At 40.6% G+C, this 19,144-nt stretch overlaps 1 protein-coding gene across 5 annotated transcripts in view; it reads right to left on the bottom strand.

Moving 5' to 3' along the window:
- The window catches only part of ppp1r12a (protein phosphatase 1, regulatory subunit 12A), a 73,643-nt gene extending 54,946 nt beyond the window's left edge, over positions 1-18,697 (bottom strand). For 3 of the 5 annotated variants that reach the window (XM_059325569.1, XM_059325567.1, XM_059325566.1), the window contains exon 1: positions 18,360-18,696. In XM_059325569.1, coding sequence (XP_059181552.1) covers positions 18,360-18,596 — 237 coding nt within the window. In that variant the 5' untranslated portion in view covers positions 18,597-18,696. Of the gene's footprint in view, positions 1-18,359 lie in introns of all 5 variants that reach the window. The other 2 variants (XM_059325568.1, XM_059325565.1) reach the window with 1 other exon arrangement.
- Between the last annotated feature and the right edge of the window lie 447 nt (positions 18,698-19,144).

The following is a 19,144-nucleotide window of genomic DNA, read 5'->3' on the forward strand; positions in this document are numbered from 1 at the left end:
CATTAGGTCTAAATCGCAAAATTTGTCTTCTGTGTTTATGAGCTGATGGGAGAACATTCAAATAAACACCAGCCAGACGTCACTAGACGGTCAGCCTGTATTCGTCAAGAACAAACTGGCCTCCAGAGCAGGAAAGAGAAACCTGTCTAAAGCCTGCCAGGGTTAACCTAAGACCTGCCTGCAGGTCTGAAAGGAATGTTTTCTTTTTTAAAAATGCCAAAACTATAACATTTATCACAGCCAACAACTATAAAAACAGGAATTATCATCAGATTTTCACATTTCCAAAGGTCCATCAATTAATCATGTGTAAGGAATGCTTCTTTAAAGGAAAAATAACCAAATCTAAGCTAAAGATATTTATCAATATTTCATCAAAATCGCTTTATTATACAAGTCTTGTTTAAAATTTAACTAAAAATAAACTGTTTTAACTAACCCGATGCTGTTAAAAACATAAAATTCTGCGCTCCTCAGCGCAACTGGGAGGCCATGACTGATTTGTCTGAGACTAACAGTTACATGACAAAAATTCAGTGAATCTTAGACTGAACTGCAGGCTGTTTACTCAGAGCAAAGAGGAGAGGACAAGAGACGCTGTCAGTAGAGGCTGCAAAAATGTAAATAATTTAATATGTGTAGAATGCAGAGCCCACATTTTTTTCCCCAATATTGGTAAAGCTTGTAAGTGTTTGGAATTTCTTAGTGCATAGAGTACATTTTCCCCCATTTTGGTAAAATAAATAATCAAGGAAATTAGATTTTCATATTGTATTTTTCTTTATGATTCATGGCATTGTAATCGTTATACTCCACACAAAAAAACATTTCAGTTCTCCCAAGATTTAGTCATGATTGTGTTGTTTCCAGGAGTTATATATCGCAGAGAAAACAAGGCCAAAGTGAGTAAAAAGGAACAAAATATGCCCCGACACTGTTCAGGGTTCAGGTGGTTAATGTAAAACATGACACAGAAGCATACACCATTTCTCCTTACACATAGAAAACATATTGTTGGCACAGTGAAACATTAACATGCCATCACACCTAACCCTGCAAGGTAAACACTAGTCATAATTGCTGTATATAGGCAAATACCTGGAAGGTAAGGGAGGTATTTGCATATATGCTGACTTGTCATATCAAAACAAGGACTCAAAAGAACAGAGTGGCACTTGGCCAACAAATTCCTGAGACACAAAAATAAATAAAGCAGAGCCATACATATACATATCTCCCACTTCACACACTCATCAATTAACTGCACCCTGCATGGGGGATGATCAGAGGCACTATCAAGGGATTAACTTAATAAACCTTCCCAAGCCAGTGGGGATAAATATGGAGAAGATTAGGACAGAAACAATACAGTGTCCATCATATGCACCAGTCTAATCCTGAAATAATATGGAGGAATTCGAGCCCTACTCCCCACTAGCGCCGCAAAAGAGGATGGGCTAAGCCATTCCCGGAGCGGGCCCAAAAATGCACCCATGACGTGCACCTAAGAAAGGAGGCCGGTCTGTTGCCAAGACAACAAAGCCAAAAAGAGAACATGGGTTCAGGCCTTGTCAGGCTTTTGTAAGAAACATAAATAAATAGAGAAAAGACTTCATTTTAAAGCACACAGGGGTTGCTCGGATAGCCCCCGAAGGCAGCGCAGAAAGCAAACCACTGTGAGACAACATAAAAAAAAAACTAATGTTGAAAGGAGCATCATGAGGTGCCATCTTTCTTTTTTTAACCTCTTACAGGCATGACTTTTAAATGTTATTAGAGCGATTCCCATGACCTTTTATGGCAAAAAAAGAGATGTTTTGTACAGCGATTATATGGGTGCCACAGCGACTAATTATAGCCCCTTATTTAAATCATTCAAAACATACTCAACTGAAAGAAATAAAAGAGCCAGTGTGCCGATATTAAGCCAGTCACGCAAAACTGAAGATCCAAGTACGGTTAATTCCTTTTTTTTTGGAGATGTAAGGGCTAGCGTGACATCAGACTTCACATAATTATAGTAAATAAACCAATCTTTTACTGAATAGCATCAGTCTAGAAAAAGCCTAAGTTATTACAGGACATAATCCATAATACTGTGAGTTTCTGTCTTTGTTCCATCAAACCAATGGAGGCCATGAGCTTCGTTTTATGGTAACAGGAACTGAAGTGGCTCAACACATAAGCACAGGAGACAATTAAAACATTTTGAAACTGGGCACCTCATGCTTCACTTCAGACAAGTCTGACACCCCAGACAAAACACTTTAAAAGGGCACAGTCTTCTTCATGCTATAGCTAAGGGGTAAAGCTACCGTGTGTATATATAAAAGAGTGGGTTTATTATCTTCTGGGCCATCGTGCCGAGAGCTCAGAGCTTAATTTAGCAGCACTCCACATCAAGGAGACACTTGAAGACCCCTCCCCTACTTGACTTCCTTTAGTAGCACCCTCAGATGGCAGACTCAAGCACCCTGCAGAAAGCTGCTGTCGTGGCTCCTGTACGTTTAACTACCGAGAGTGGCTGGGAACTCTGTGGCACAGGCAGGCAGCGAAGCCCATTGTGTTGCAGCTATTCTGCATTCAATGACAATGACAGTGGTGCGTGGACACAATAACATCCATGACTGACAGCAGTGTGCCCGTGTGGCGAGGAATGTCATGAGAACCGTCATAGCCTCAGTCTTAGTCGTTAGACCAAAACATTAGTTTCAGTCAAAATGTTGATTTTTAATATTGTAATTTTCAGTCTTCAGTCAAGTTAAGCCAAAACTTATTTATTTATGATTAATAAAATCATTTTGTAATTTAAGGCAAACTTATTTCACATAGATTTTTATCTTCTCATCTCATTATTGATGAAAAACACAGGTTCAATGATTAAGAATTCAGCTTTACCGTTAAAGCTGGTCGCACCCACACAGCTGTTATGAGAGCCAATCCCAACGACCCTACACGCAACAATATGTGTTAATAAATCACCCGACCCTGATCTAACCTGCAAATCGTAAACCTTACGCAGTATAGGAGCTCAATTGTCAGGCCTAAGGGACTAAGACAAGGACATAGATGGACTGAACACCATTGTCCCACAGTGTGTGTATGCATAGATTTGAAAAAGTGACAGGAGGGAAGAGAAAGTGGAGAAAAAATATTGAGATTTTTCTCAAAGTTTTCACAGGGTCAGAGGGTTTATAAGTATGTCTGTGCCATCTTATGTCAGGCCGTGGATGTGTGGGGGGGAAAAAGGGGCTATATTATAAAAAGTTTGCCTACAAATATAGAACATATCGCACCAAAAACATGCACAAATAAGCACAATTACAAGCTTGTCCGCATCACTAATTTTCCAAAAGGCGCCATATGAAGCATTTGGTAGGATTAACACTGCATCAATTATGCTTCTCTGCACTTTATTTAGTCATACATTTATACATGAGATGCACTGTGTGACATATGGGCGAATTTAGCTGATTAACATAAACAATGCACTATAAAATCTTGGGACACACAATAACATACTTACAGCTTCACTGTAAACAACTGCAAGTCTCTGCTAAGTGCTTTTTGTAACTGTATTATAGGAAAGCAGTGACGAGGGAAATTAAATAAGCCCTCAACAGCCAATTCATCATTCAGTCAAACATGTAAAATTTACATGCATGATTTGCCTTGAGCATAAATTTCAACATCCCCTTTACCCGCTTTTCCCTGATGGTATCTAGCCTTGTGCATAGTTTAGGTTTATTTGCCAATGGCGGTGAATGGAATTTCGTTTGTGGTGCTCAGTCATTGAATACTGTCATTCTCAACTGAACAGAGACATGTCTTTCCAAAAACAATGTCCAGATGCCTCAAGATAATCCGCAAACCTCACTGTCAACAGTTTTCATACGGACGACTAAACTTCCTACTGAATAAATAAAAACTCCCCCACAGGAGAAGTCTGTGTATCACGCTACAGTCACTTAATGTAAAACTACAACAGCAACTAACCAAGAGATTATCAAGGTGATGGAAGAACAGCTGTTTAAAACCCCCAGACCGCAAAAAAGGCTTGAGTCACTTTCACTTCGATTGTGATCAGGACTTTGGCTGGGATCAAAGCGCCTACACAACCACAAGACCCTCCAAGCCTTTTTATAAAAAGTGGAAAAGAAGGGTGATATCACTACCATTATCGCTAAGAAAACATATTAAACGCAAACTCGTAAAAAAAACAAACTTCTGTTGCTAATTTTTGCCATTCCTTGAAATAATGTGGTGCCTTCAGTAAGCCCTCTGCAGTTTTCTTCTTTGTGTGATGTGTGGGGGGAGTGAAACTGCTGCTATTTCTGTGGTGAGATGGAGGATGGCTGAAACCTTCTAGTATCTGTCAGGAAAGCCAAAACATCATCTAGGTATTATGGTGTAAGGTTTCTCAAACATTGCATGCACAAAGATAAAAAAAGAAGCTTGTGTGCACAAGCTTCTGTGTCCACATTAAAGCTTAATAAGACAGGACTTGTTTTTTTTTCCCTCAAAAGGAAACTTTAGTTTTCTCCCACAACAATGTTTACAACAAAGCAGCCTCTTTTGTAGCCCAAACCTGGCCCCACTCTCATGCTTTACTCCTCTCCCTACAGTAGTACAACTTCTCTCTACAACCACCTAACCAGTAAGCAGCGAAACCCTGGACTAGCATACCAGTGGAGAAATTCCCAGATAAGTAATACTCTAGCCTTGGGGCTTCAGGCATCAGCGCTTTGGCCACTCCTCGCAGGGCTACGTCATCGGCTCAGAGGCGCGCAGCCACTTCCACAAAAGGAATTCCTTCTTACCGCCTGCATGTAAGTATGAGTGCGTTATGTGTCTGCGTTTGCATGTGTGTGTGTGTGTTCAAAAGATCAGCCGAGACAATGAGATGTGGTGAAAAAGAGGGTGAAATTATACTGGAAATAGAAAACCCCAGGCGTGAATAAAAAGGATTAAATGAAGGTCGGCGAATCTATACTTGTGAGAGAGGCTTTAGTGTTAATATTCATTCTGTTAAGGTGTACAACTGTGTGTGTGTTTACGCCTGAGACAAAGAGCTCACAGCTCCTGTGCTATTGGCAGGGTTCATGAGGCCAGAGGGTACGAGGGGGAGGGTTGGAGCGCTGCAGGGCGACCAGCTGGGTCCCTCCACTAGATGAGCCCTGTTGGGAGCTGTAACCAGACTACACACACATGCACACACACAGCCTTCAGTGCTCTAACTGCTGCTGCTGCTGCTACCGAGGACGACCATATATGGCCCTGGGATTCCCATGGAAAAAGAAGACCAGGTTTGAGGAAGACGGGGGGGAAAAAAATGCCGGCGAGATTGTAACTGTATGTTTCACTTGGGCTTTCGCTCGGCAGCCAAAACAATAGCCCCACTTGAGAGCCAAATTAGTTTCCATGTGAGGGGTCCAAAGGCGAGTGGGGGCACCGAGGGGGGGGGGGGGGGGGAGGCAGAGAGGTCAGATAGCCACGGAGAGATGGCAGAATACAACCTCCGTTGATATTTCCATATAATAGAACCCTTATGTGGAGGCTACTATACAGAGGACAGTAGATAGCTCAGTCAGCAGTCACTGACAGTCAGTCTACTAAAGAGGCATTGAGAATAGTCACCACCCCCCCGTCCCCCCTCCTTCCTCCCCCTGCGTACTGGCACCGTCACCGCTCATGCCAACAAGCTTCCAGCCCAAGAGGTTAAATGGATAGTGTGGGTGCCAGGGTCTGCCCTGCAGGCATTCCCTCAATTTATAGCCATTACAGGCACAAATATGGATCGCCAACAAAGTAACACTGCATCGCACAACGCATGCTGAACCACAAGTACACTGTCACGCAAAGACCAAGACTATTTTAACAGTTTTGAGTGTACTAAAATAATTTATACACAAAGTCATCGACAACTTAACCATAATAGTGTACTTATATGCAACAGGATTCATACAGCGTTTTTAAAATTCCACCACTTTCAAGGTACCCAACCCAATATTCCCTCTTTGAGCCTTTTTCATCGCATCTAAAATTTGTGCCTTTAAATGCAATTGCAGCTTTACTGAATTATTTATAATCACAGTGATCAATGTATATTGACATTCTGTTTATTTTACCAGCTTTTCATATTAACTTTGATTGTGTGTTTTGATCATTATTATTTAATGAATAATGACGTGTGTGATTGTGGAGATGAAAACACCAGATTATGTTGAAAATTAAGCATTTTTGCAACTTTCAAGAATTTGTACAAACCCTGATGTAAAGTTACAAACCTGCACATGTACACTAGATTTGGAAAACTGCTCTTATGAATATGGTTCATCTGTTCTGCAGCTCTAAAAATAAACTGCTGTCCACAACAAGACTTTTGAACTAGGAATGAATAATTATTCAGGAAATTCAAAGCAATGATATACTGCAACAACATAGACCTCAGTTTCTTCACATGAGAAACTCATCCACAAGTTAAATAACAAAAAAGTTAATTCAATTCATCACAGATGACATAAAAAAGACGTGGACGCATATTTTCTGCCTGGTTTTAGGGAACTCTTTAGGCGAGGCAGTGCAGATTGCTGTATGCTTACATGTGTACATATGTCTATGTTAGGCTTGTGTCAAAGCAGAGGGAGTGGAAGAAGCAAGCTCACCAGTGGAGCCTCAAAGAGGAAATGAGAAAAATAAACAGCCACTTCCTGTTCCTCTCTGGCCTGAAATCTCCAGCACCATGATCCCTCCTAACATCACCACCTCAGTAAGGAAAGAAGAGCAATACGCCTCTTTCCTACCAGAAATCTGGGCCTGGAAATGTCTTATTCAGGCTCTGAATAAACACAAAGCGGGGTACAGACGCACTTTTTACGGAAGTTCCTTATCTGATAATAAATTATCAAGCATCAGCTGCTTAAAAAAAACAAGCATCAACAGCTCTGCACCAGCACAACACTCACACTCTGCTGACACAGACTAGATTGCTATTAAACATTAAACTAGAATTTATCCATCATAATCAACCACTGAGTAAGATTCCTGCACAGTGGATGACAATTTTACTCAACGTGATCTATAAAACAACCAGGGTCCTAGACCTAGAGGATCAAAACATGACGGGGTCTTAGCCGGAGTGGTTGTGGTTCATTAATTATTCATTAAACAGTCTATTAGCGTCTCAGCTTGATTGGACTCAGTGACCTGACATTTATGCTCTATAAAACATGGAGATAAAATTACGTTTGAGGGCACCGTAATGAATTCATTTCATCATGTCTTATTTTGAAATCAGTCTGGATATTGAAATTGTACGATTCCCGTTTCCCCTCTTTAAAAAACAAAAGCATCTTTTTTTTTTTAATGATTCTATGTGCTGTGGTCTTATGTTATTGATAACTGTATATTTTATTTACAATCAGTGTCCATGTAAAAGCCAAAATTGGGACAAGAGTTCAAAATTAGCAGTAGTGTAAAAAATTAAATGGGTTTCATGCTCTGTATTGGAATAATGTTAAATTGCATCGTCCCTATCAAATAAAACAACTCAGTTGAGAATTAGACATGTTAATAATCAACCATTTACCAATGAACTGACAATAATATTGACTGTTTAATACTCAGTTAAACATTAAAAAAAATATGATTACATTTTCTTAAAAAGTAGTTAAAGAAAAGTTTGCTGCATTGGCAAAACAAAAATGGGTTTAATACAACTCAAGAGTGGCATTATTTTGTGGAATCAGGGTTGTATTTGTTGACAATATTTAGCAGGACACCAGTAGAAAACCTTTTTATTCAAGGCCTACTCATCTTCCTCCACCAGCTAGTCAGATGAATCTTTTATTTTCCAGCGAGGGACATTTGGCATTTCGGAATTATTCAAAACATGAAAAACAGATCTACTCGTGGAAAAAAACAACAACATTGCCTTCGAGCTAATACAAAGGCCATACTTATGTAAGTGCATTTGAATCACAAGCCAAAGTGCTCAGACTGTCATGGTCCAGGCCCATTTACTGACACTGCTATTTATCCTGTCTGCAGGAAACGCATCTCTTGCATGTGCTTATTCACAAGAACACTAATGGGGGTAGCATCACAACACACAGCAGGTTCATTCAATCTCATGGCCACTCATGGATCAGCGTGAGGGAAAATCAATGGCAATCAAGCGTAAAGGAAGATGCATTTAGTTTAGAGATGCAGCAATATATTAGCTAGTCCTATTAGCTGATATTAGCATTAAAAGCGGTGGCTTCGGTGCAATTGTTATTTTTCCTGGCGGCAAGTTTGTGGAATGAGCCATTTTTTCCTAGAAGTATGCTGCTGTCAAATCATGTCATGATGCCTTTTCTGAAATAGTGGAAGCGACAGGTGGAAGCAACAATAACTTTCCGAACCGAGAACGTAAGGATATCATGCTGTGTTTATCGTGGCTTAACAATAACACAAAGTCTAGATTGTGCATAATCACAGTGTTCACCTCTGTCCCTTATTCCGCTGGCTGAAGATGCAGCCATTTTGAGAATAAATGGAAAGAATGTAACCTCACCCTTCCACAGACAACAAATGGACATGCGCTCTGTGCCTTAATTGTACTCGCTGCTCTGTAAGACAATGAGGAATTCACAGTCTCTGGGTCCAGGTGTTTTCAGTTCAAAAACAGCTCGTAAAAAACACTCAGCGTGAGACATGTGACTGCCGCCAAGCAAACAACAGCGGGATGGCTTCGAGAAGACCTGGCTTAAGTAGAAGACAGACACTTTGTGCCACAGGGTGGGAAAAAAAACAAGCTGAAGTCATCCCACAAACATTTCACAGCAGCTCAATACTATGCGCCGCTTGGAGAAGTGGGGGCAGACGGAGAAGCAAGTGGTGGGCATTGACTTGTTAGGGCACCTGGCAGGTTCTTTCACCAATCTGTTTTACACAAAAGTCTCAACGGGCAATTATACTTGCATCATCCTCTCAAACTGTTTCACGATGCAGGGATAAAAGTTAAACCCTCGTGTATGGGTGACAAATGGTGGCACACAGTGAAAACATCAAAACACATTCAGCAGGAAGGAAGAGATATTTAAAATATGAGTACTTCTGCTTCTCATTTTCCTCAATTCTTATATAGCAGTACTGCCATGTTTTAGCATTGCAAAAAGTGGGACATTAAGAATAAAAAAAAAATCCATCTTCACACAACATTAAATGTGCTTTAAAACAAGGTCAAGTCCGTGTCCATAGCCTTGCTGTCAAGTCACGCAGATCATATACGTGGCAGCAGGTTTTTCTACTGAGGAATTCTCCTTACGACCCCAAGTGAACCAGTTCCAACCTGCAGCAAAGCTCATCTGACATACTTCAGAGAACCCTTACTGTTCCAGATCCTCCGCCGGGGATGCCTTTGGCATTTTATCCCCACTATGCATTATCACAGCAGTGTCATAAATAGAGCCGGGATGCATAGGGTGCACGAGGGCCAGAATCAACTGAGCCATGCATGCTTTTCAGTTTTACAGGAAATCTATACTGCAGCCCTTTCTTTGATTGCTTAACAGTTTAATGTGCAACTTGTAAGCAAACTCAATCAGGGCTCGAAATACTGCGTGCGTAATTCTCAGCTCTACATGCAGCGGTGCACGTAACTTGGTGCAGATAAGACGTAACAGTGTTGACAACTCACGCACTGACCAACACTTTTCACACGCTCTCACGCCATGAGTCCAGTTTCTCAGGAAGTCCAAAGCAAATTCATAACCTTGTGGCACCAAAACAAAACGGAGCAGCACAGCAAAAGTAGCAACGTCTGCGGTCTTCACTTTCGACTGATGTTGGCAGTACGAGGACGATTAGCTCAGCGCCCAGCCCTCGTGTGGAACTGCTGGGGGCAGACTTGGGGATCATAAATGACATATTGTTTAAATAACCAATGATTTTTTCAATTTTATGACGACTTGTCAATATAATAATATTATAATAATATAAGTGAAAATTGGGATTAAAAATGTATAATTTGTATTAACTAGGGCACTTCATTTCATTATTTGTGTAGTTCATTTATTTTGCATAAATATTTTTAATATTAATTATTTTTTCTTCCATTTTTCCCCCCACATAGGCCAGACCACTTTATAATGGATTTGTGTTTTTTCTATTTTCTATGAATGTTTTTATGAAAAAATAGTTTTCTTAATTAATTTCACTGTACATTACTATTTCAGCAACTCTGTGGTGCACGTGCTGAGATGAGATAGAAGGACAAATACATCAAAAAGTGCCGTAAAAAAAAATGATGGTGCATGTAATTTTAAAAGTTACATGCATCAGTGCATTTACACAGAAATAAAGTCAATAAGCCATGTCAATGACATGAATGCAAAACAGCTTTCACTGAAGACAAATTAACATGCATCCATTTACACCGACATGATATGTTCTGTTGCTGGAAACGGTTGTTTAATAACAATTTTCTCAGTTTCAGTACAGCACAGACAAATCCTATTTAGCTTACACAGTGACTGTCTATTTCCTACATGTTATCATGACACACTGTGCAAGGAAACAACACAGACGTGTCACAATCAGCAGATGACCTGACATGTTGCAAAGCATTGGCGCGCAAGGACTTCCTGCAGTTGATTATGGGGTTGGTAGGAAGGCTGAATGAAACTGAGCGAGGCCAGCTCGACGAGGAGAGACCTGCCAATTATACACAGGTAATATATACATGTTCTCGGGCTCCGTTTCTAAAATTAACACCTTCAGTCATCAAGCATGCGGAGGTTACAATAGCGCTGCAGTGATTCATTGCAGACTGGAATTCAGCATTGCATTTCATGACCTTTTCTTTTATGTAAGAAGTAAAATTGAGGCCATTGTGTCTATCTCATATTAGTGCATACAAAGCACAACTACACTGACTTAAAACTCCCAAAGCAGACATGAAACCCATTGGTGCAAAGTTCAGATATTTTTACATCCTTAGTTCTGGTCACACAAATCAGCCTCCGATTGATTTTTTAAATGAAAATGGGGAGGTTCTTGCAAGGAAATATAATAAAACACTCCTAACTGCACTGTCCATCTACCATTGTTCTGCTGTTGCGTCAAGGTTTGGTTGGTTTTAATCCATGTTGATCCAGACATGGGTTCCTTCTTGTTAATGTTGCTCCGAACATCTGTTTGAACTCAATAGATGGGTTACAACTTACTTCTGCAAGACCTGTTTTGGTTCATGCGGTTAATAAATTCATGATGCAATAATATTTCCCCGACTGTACCCTCAAGACTGTGGTGCTGTTTGAGAGGCTGATCGTCAAAATGAATTATAGCACCAAGAGGCTAAATAAGAATTCAGTCAAATTAAATTATGATTAGTCTCTTGTATAAACCAAACAGTGAGCAGTCTGTGTAGTCTTCTGCTTTTAGAATTAAAACATCAAATAAAGATGTGTCATTACCAATGATACACAACCATTACTCATGTGGCAAGCAGTAATTAGGTCTAAATATTAGTCACAACAAAATTCCAAAACATAACGATGACTTATCACATTGAAGGAGGATTGGCAGTTAACTATTCGTGCTAGACAAAGAACAATAAAATCTAGACTGTCTAGATTCCAGTCCATGAATTATTAAGTTGCATGTTAATGTATTCTGCAATGTGTTAGAAATGCATGAGTGACTGCTGCTACTGTAAGCCTTAAACCAAAACAAAGAACCTGGAAGCCTTGTGCAACCTCTTGCAAGAAAAGTGATGCGAAAGTAGACTTCTGCTAAAATTAACCGAAATCAAAAGCCTTAAGACATTATGGGAAGTAACTGCAAGGAGATCCTGTAAAAAGCCTAATTTAAAAAAAACAACATACATTTTCATTTCTTTCAGCCTTCATTTAAATTTTAAGTTTAACTTCATAATGTTCTACTCACTACTAACTCTTCAACTGGTTAGCTCATGGAAGCAGCAGTTAAAAGACTAGCTCTCTGCTTAAATCCAACAAAAGAAACAAGCATACCGGCTTGAGACATACCAGGTAGTCCCCCCTACACACCAAAGCACCCTGGTGCCATGTACCATGCACACAATGACACTTTAACAATGGACAAAATGCAGACTGAACGTTAAAGTCAAACTGAGTGATGTCTAAACTACTTGGACCTTGATGTTCAACAATAAGTTCATACAAAGTCCTCAATCATGCCAGTATCTACAACAAACGTGCAGTAAGAAATGTTTCCCTTTACTGAAAAGAATATCATTGTCAGCTCCTAAAGCTACCTGAAAGAAAATTATTTCAGTACAATTTAAAAGGATCTTAAAGACCAGACATATCAAAAGGCAGTGGATTTACAATGCTTTACATTAGGGCAACTACTTCTTCATATTTGATCTTGACTTTTTAATTCTAGGAAGAACTTCTATATAGACAAAAACAACAAAAAGACTGAAAAATTCAAGTTTAACGTTCCTGCAAACAATCATTTCAAGTGTTACAGGTTGCCCACCATGTCTGCCCAGTTCTCATTACTTTGCGTGAAAGTTACAAAATCACAGAGCCTTGCACATATAAGTAGGACTCCTAATTAAACCTACCAGAAAAAAAGCATTGCATTGTCATCAGGGCTTATTTTGGGCCACATGCTGCACACAAACCCCACAAGCTGCTGAGGAGCTGATAACGGCAATATGAATTATACCTCACCCTCAAAATATGTAATCCTAGGTAGTCTTTATCTGACAGTCATCAGATCTGGGAGTTATTGTGCTGGCAGCTAGAGCCCTGACAGATTTTTGCGGATTAAGCCTTTCTCGATAAGTCGCCCTCCTGTTGTATAGGCGAGCAAAACAGGTGAGAGAAACAGGGAAGGTCTGTAAAGCAATGTGATGCTTTACTTGTCTTAGCCAAGGGGCCTCTCCACATGAGATGGCAGGATTTTCTCCCTCAGGCAGGAAGATTGGAGGCTTGGGGTCCGTAAGAGGATGCCATAATGCCTTTATCAGGAGGACAGGGACATGTCAAAGGCATTTCTTTTTTGCTCGTCTCACAAGTGGCCAACTGCGAGCCTCAGGCACAGCTGAGAATCTCAGGGTTGCAGGCTGTAGTAGTGCGAGAGCGCCACAGCAATTATGTAATGTGTTAATATGACTGATGCTGGTCTGGATGAAAAGAAACACAGCCACCTCACCATCTTCCACCACATGCTCTGTAATTGTTCCATTACAAGATTCATGAAAATTGATTCTCATTTGAAACTGCACAGCGCTGCCAAAGACTCTTTCTCTGTTCAGTCTGTTATGCAACTCCCACTCTGTACATGCAAATCCACCAACACAAGTGACTAGCAACCTTCCCTGAGTCGTTGTCATGGAGACAGTGCAAGATAATGTTCATAGACTTCAGGGCCATAATGAGGGTGTGTAATGTCAACAGAGCAAAGGCATTGTAATACCCTACCCTGACATGCTAAGCTGGGCTGAGTCTTGTCACCTCGGTCCTGGGGATCAGCAGAGACCATGAATGCTAAGGACAAAAAGTTCAGGTGTGGGTCAGCGTGGAGATTTTCTTGTGTGAAGCGACAAGCCCCGGTTACCTCCACACTAATTGCCTTGATGGAGCTCAGTGGGCAACAGTCAGCTGGGCCTTGGCATTGTATAGGGAGAGGCAAGCCAGAGAGCGAATGACTGGAGGGGAGGGGTTTAGGTGACAGCTGAGGAATGTCTGCTCTGCTCTCTCTTTGCCATGGTTTCCAGCGACTGTCATGTGAGGAATGCACGGGCTAGGACGACAGGATTTGGAATGCTACCCTCTGAGACGAGTTTAGCCGTCGAGATCTGGAATCTCCACTTGTCTACTGAGCCCCTCGTTCACTTGTACATCCTCTTTACCATCCACCTGAATCCATGCAGTCTGCGTTCGGGTGAACCAATCTGTCTCAGTCAATCACGTCACAAAGTGGAAATTTGATTTTGATACATCGGTTGACAGATATTATCAACCGGTATCTGCGTATATGCTGTCCGGTATGTGCCGTTATGAAAACTTTTTCACAGAATATATAATGCAGCAAAAGTTGCCTGGTGTGATTTAAAAATTGTGTTAGCTATACTTCTTTTCTTTTTTAATAGTCAGCAATTGGCTGAAACTGCGCTGTAATGATGTTTATTTAGAGATTTATTCTATATTTTCTGTTATCATTTATAAAATTGGTAGACAATGTAATGCATTGTTTGTATAATAATGTTCAATATTACTTAATAAAGTTTTATGCTTGAAAAAGTAGCATTCTGGGTACATTTGAAGAGTAGTGAAAAAACAGTGAACAATCTACATAAAAAAGGTTTATTTTTCATTCCAGCTTAAATTTTTTTTACTATAATCAGCCACCATAACAGTTATCGATGAACTTTCCCCCTCTAAAATCAGTATCGGCATCATACCACTTTTCAAGAGCTTTTGAGGTATCGTAACCAAAATAATTCAGAATCTTAATGGCTTTATCTTCACACAAAAAAGTGAGCTACCCAGAAAGCCCGAATCTAACAGTTTGCACACTGTGATGGGATAGTTTTAATTCAAAATAAAAGATTTGGGGTTTATGTGAATGGTTGTGTAGATGAATTACCAGATTCAATATCAAGCACTGTTTATGAATTATATTCGAACTGAAGCATATTCACAATGTTGAAAACATAACATTTTACAAACTTTCATCACTATGATCACTGTAGAAAAGCTACATTAAGTGGCACTCTTCACTCTCAAAAACTGAAGACATCACAGATTCACTATTGGTTGATTCGCCAAACCTCATCTCTAACAATGTCCATATGCGAGGACGGGGTGCCTGTAATGGTCATCATTATGAATCACATCATACAGACATCAGACGAGAACATGTTTACACGTCCATCTGCAACAAGTCATTTTTAAAGTGACAGAAGGCCCGCCCATGACTCACATTAAGACAGAACCTCTAGCCTAAATGTGAGATTATGCCAGGGCTGCACTACAAAGCAGAGCTACAGACTCTGAGTCATACCCAAACTTAGTATCATCTTTTGAAACCCAGTTAGGAGAACTTGTGGCGGTGGTATTTATAACCCTGCACCGGTCACCAGCGTTGGGAGTGATATCGCTGAGCCCAGTGTGGAGTGAGCCCTCATGTAACAACATGACACACTTCACAACAAAGCCAGAGGTCAGTCATTCAAAGGAAAAGGGAAGAGCAGTTAATTGCACAAATTTAAACTGTTGTAATTGCCAGTGACTATGTTGAAATCATGTCGTTTCACGCTTTGGAGTTTATTGTCTAAAACCAAAAAGGAAAGCACGACAAAGCCCACAAAAAAAGACATCAAATGACTGACTGTTCACTTCATCTATGGAAACTATCATCACCTTGACCTCACTGCAGCTCTGGGATTAGCACTTTAAACAGAAATCCCTGTATTGCCTTCTTCAACTCCTTTGTAAGACACCAAAACCCCTGGATCACATGCTGGCCTACAACACACACATAAACACACACACACAGCAGCTTCTCCAGAGATGGTTAGGTCTGGAGAGCGGTACTGCAAATTCTTTCCTCACTCTAGCTCATCCCTGGACATCAGCCCAAAAAAAGGCAACGTTTCCACCCAATGGGTTTGCACGGGGGGCCATGCTAATTCCAGATTTCATTATGGCAAACCCTGAGCACAAAGAATGGTTGATTTAACAACACCATTAAAAAGCATGCAGGACAAATAGTCACACAAATAAAATCAATTCATTATATAATGACCTATCTCAGAAAACTTGCCTTTAAAACTTTTAATAGGTGTATGAAACTCCTCATGTAGCAAGGTGGTGCACTTTGCAGTACTTACTCACTGTGGGCATGAGTAATGAGGTGACATCACTGGAAATCTATGCTAGGATTAAACATTTAATGTGAGACTTTTTTCACTAATTCCGAGATAATTTAAGCACTTGATAGCAAAACAAAACAGGTGGAAAAGGCATCCTTGCTGATGCAATAAACACAACTGTGGAAATGCTTGTTTGCACCAGCAATAAATGTGAATTTGATTTGTTTATATGAAGAACCTAAAATATCCTGTACCCAAAGAGGTATAAGGCTCATACATATACATAACTGAAATATGATAGGTACGAATCTAGCTGGAGATCTGTCATATTTCCCTTTATAATTTGAACTACAACATAACAATTTTATTGATATTAAAAACAAAAAAAAAGAGGTCTGTTATCAACGTGCACCAGCTGGTATTTATAACGTACTATGATCTGAGTCAAAAGTCTTAGTCAAAAAAGAGTCATATTGATATAATTCAGTTATTGTTTGTTTAACACCAAATGGCAGAAATATGAGATCACATCTGGATCATAGCAGAGAAGGAGCTGGGTGCTAGACAAAACAATATGAATCCTTATCTGGACTGACGTATTCACAAATTACAATGAAGTCGCTTTGAAAACAAGTTGCAGCCATTTCCATTTTAAGCACATCTACTGTATGTACAGTACACATCACTGAATCCAACTTGGCCATATCAGAGATCTCCTTTCTGTAACTGCAGCTTCTAGCCCCCTGCTTGGTGATCAAATATGATGAAGTGGTTGCCCTAATGTAAAGCATTGTAAATCCACTGCCTTTTGATATGTCTGGTCTTTTAAGATCCTTTTAAATAGTGAAATAATTTTCTTTCAGGTAGCTTTAGGAGCTGACATGGATATTCCTTTCCGTAAAGGGAAGCATTTCTTACTGCACATGTGTTGTAGATACTGGCATGATTACCTTGCCTGGTTTTCCTACATAGGGTAACACCTGACGTTACTGACTAACAACAGCCCAAACGAGCTGCCATTTTCATTATTTGCGTCTGAAAGTACAGAGGGCTAGTAAACTAAGCTACCGTGGTTAGCGGGCAAATAGTTAGCTTAGCGCTACTGACATTCCAGCTATATAGCAAAGTATTTCTTCCACATACATCCCTGGTTCATACCAAAAACACTAAAGTCACCAAACGTCGAATTTGGGGGCACAAAGTTACCCGCTGACGTCGCTCCTCAAGCTAAGCTAACGAATGAATTAACCTTAGCTAAACCTCCAAAACAGCTAACGACAGCTAGCTTATGCTGCTAATGTAGCGTTAGCATACATTACGCTTGGCTGATACTGCAACTGAAATAATAACACACCACTTTGTCACATTTAGACGTATATACACCAAACACTGTTGTCAACAATGTTTATATAACGTAAATGTCGTGTACAGTTGAGGCCTTGTTAGGCTGACATTAGCCTGTAATCAAATGACGTTGTAGTTGACGAGCGCTAGCATGTTAGCTTCTGCTCCTCCAGAGAGTAGCCGCAGCCGGCTTTATCAACAAAACCACTTTTACTGCTAGCCAGGTTGTAGCCATCGCTGTGAGTATATATTTTAGCTTGGAATAATGTCTCAAAACAAAGACAACATTTGCGTGAAGACTCGTTCGTAGCAGCCGAAATTAGTTATATCACTGAGCCATAAAAACAGTAGTGATTGTGCGGCTAAAAAACATAAAAAATAACCCAAAGTTAGAAGCAGCAGTGCAGCAATTAGACTGCCCCCAAACTGGCTGAGGATATGGACTCGGTGCTGCTTTACTGGGACAAAACAGTTGTCCTGGCTGTTTATTACGCTTATTGTGGGAGGTAATGTGAAACCTGAACGCACTGTTTTTCAATTTAAGTAGTTAATTAAACTGTTAGTTTCCTGTTCTTTCTTTTAACTGTTCATCACTACAAACCACCAGCAGTCAACCACTGTAGTGAAATATCTCAACAACTATTGGTTGAACTGCCATTATATATCGTTTCCCCTGAAACAACAAGTAAATATATGCATACTTTACTATATGCAGACTGGCTCCATGCACAGCCTTTTATTATTACAGTATATTACAGATTACACTTGTTTAATTCTGAAGGTTTCCTCAATGCATTTCTCAACAAACCCCACAAGCAAGCTGGTAAGTGTGTTCATGTAGTCTGCGTGGAAAAGGGACGTCTGTGCTCGGTAGGTAATGTTAGAAATAATCTGTTATTCTGTCTCTGTTTTTGCTGTCTCTGTGCATGGGGATCACTATCATTCCCAATCAAACGATCTGCGCAGAGAAATAGGTGAGAGGATTTACTGTTGGGGTCAGATCATTGAATTTAAAAGGTTTCCTCAATGCATTTCTCAACAGTAAACAACGGGAGGAGAATGGCTTCTTCCATTTGACAGGTGTTCCAGGGCAAAGCTTGCAGCAAACCCATATTTGTGTCTAAAAGATGCAACACACAGTGACATAGCAGCTATCACAGACCTGGTGGAGGGCGGTGAGACCGTCCACATTGGCGTAGTTGATGTCAGCGCCCCGGTCCAGCATTCGGAGCACCTCCTCCGTATCGCCGCTTGAGCAGGCGGCCAGAAACACGGCGCCATCATCGAACTTCACCTTCGTCTTCTTCTTTTTCAGAACAGGAGGCTCCTGGTCCGTTTCCGAGCCCAGCCACCGCTTCAGCTGCTCATTCCTCTTCTGCTTGGCGTCCGCCATCTTCATCCCCCTCCTGTCTGTCTCGGGCTTCTTATCTTTCTCCGAGAGAGGATATACTTTATAGTGCCACTATCCCACAGCGCACTGGGGCGTGGGAAGGGAGGGAGGGCTGGAGGAGGAGGAGGGGGGAGAGAGAGAGCGAGCGAGAGAGAGAGAGAAAGAGAGAGAGGGCGTCTGGATTGTTTTCCAAAACCTCGCGAGATTTGGAGCTCCAGGAGCTGCAGTATAACGTCATCATCAGCAGATTATGAAGGGAGAGTGAGCAGCAGGGTAATCCCTTATAGACTGTGTACACCAAATAAGACTAGAGTACTTGAAAATATTACATAACATGCAGCTAGAGAGAGAGAGAGAGAGAGAGAGGCACTGTTACATACAGTAGCAAGTATTTGTACCATCTCGTCACACTGTTAAAATAATCGGCTAAATCATTTTTTGTCAAAATTGTTTTTTGTTTTTTCTGCCTAAATCATCTCCTCATGACGTCGGCCACCTATGGTAAAATCTCAGTTGATCAGATCATGTGATTTTACCCCTTTAAGATCATCACTTCT

The sequence above is a fragment of the Centropristis striata genome, chromosome 22 (assembly GCF_030273125.1).
Source record: "Centropristis striata isolate RG_2023a ecotype Rhode Island chromosome 22, C.striata_1.0, whole genome shotgun sequence".
Taxonomy (NCBI): Eukaryota; Metazoa; Chordata; class Actinopteri; order Perciformes; family Serranidae; genus Centropristis; species Centropristis striata.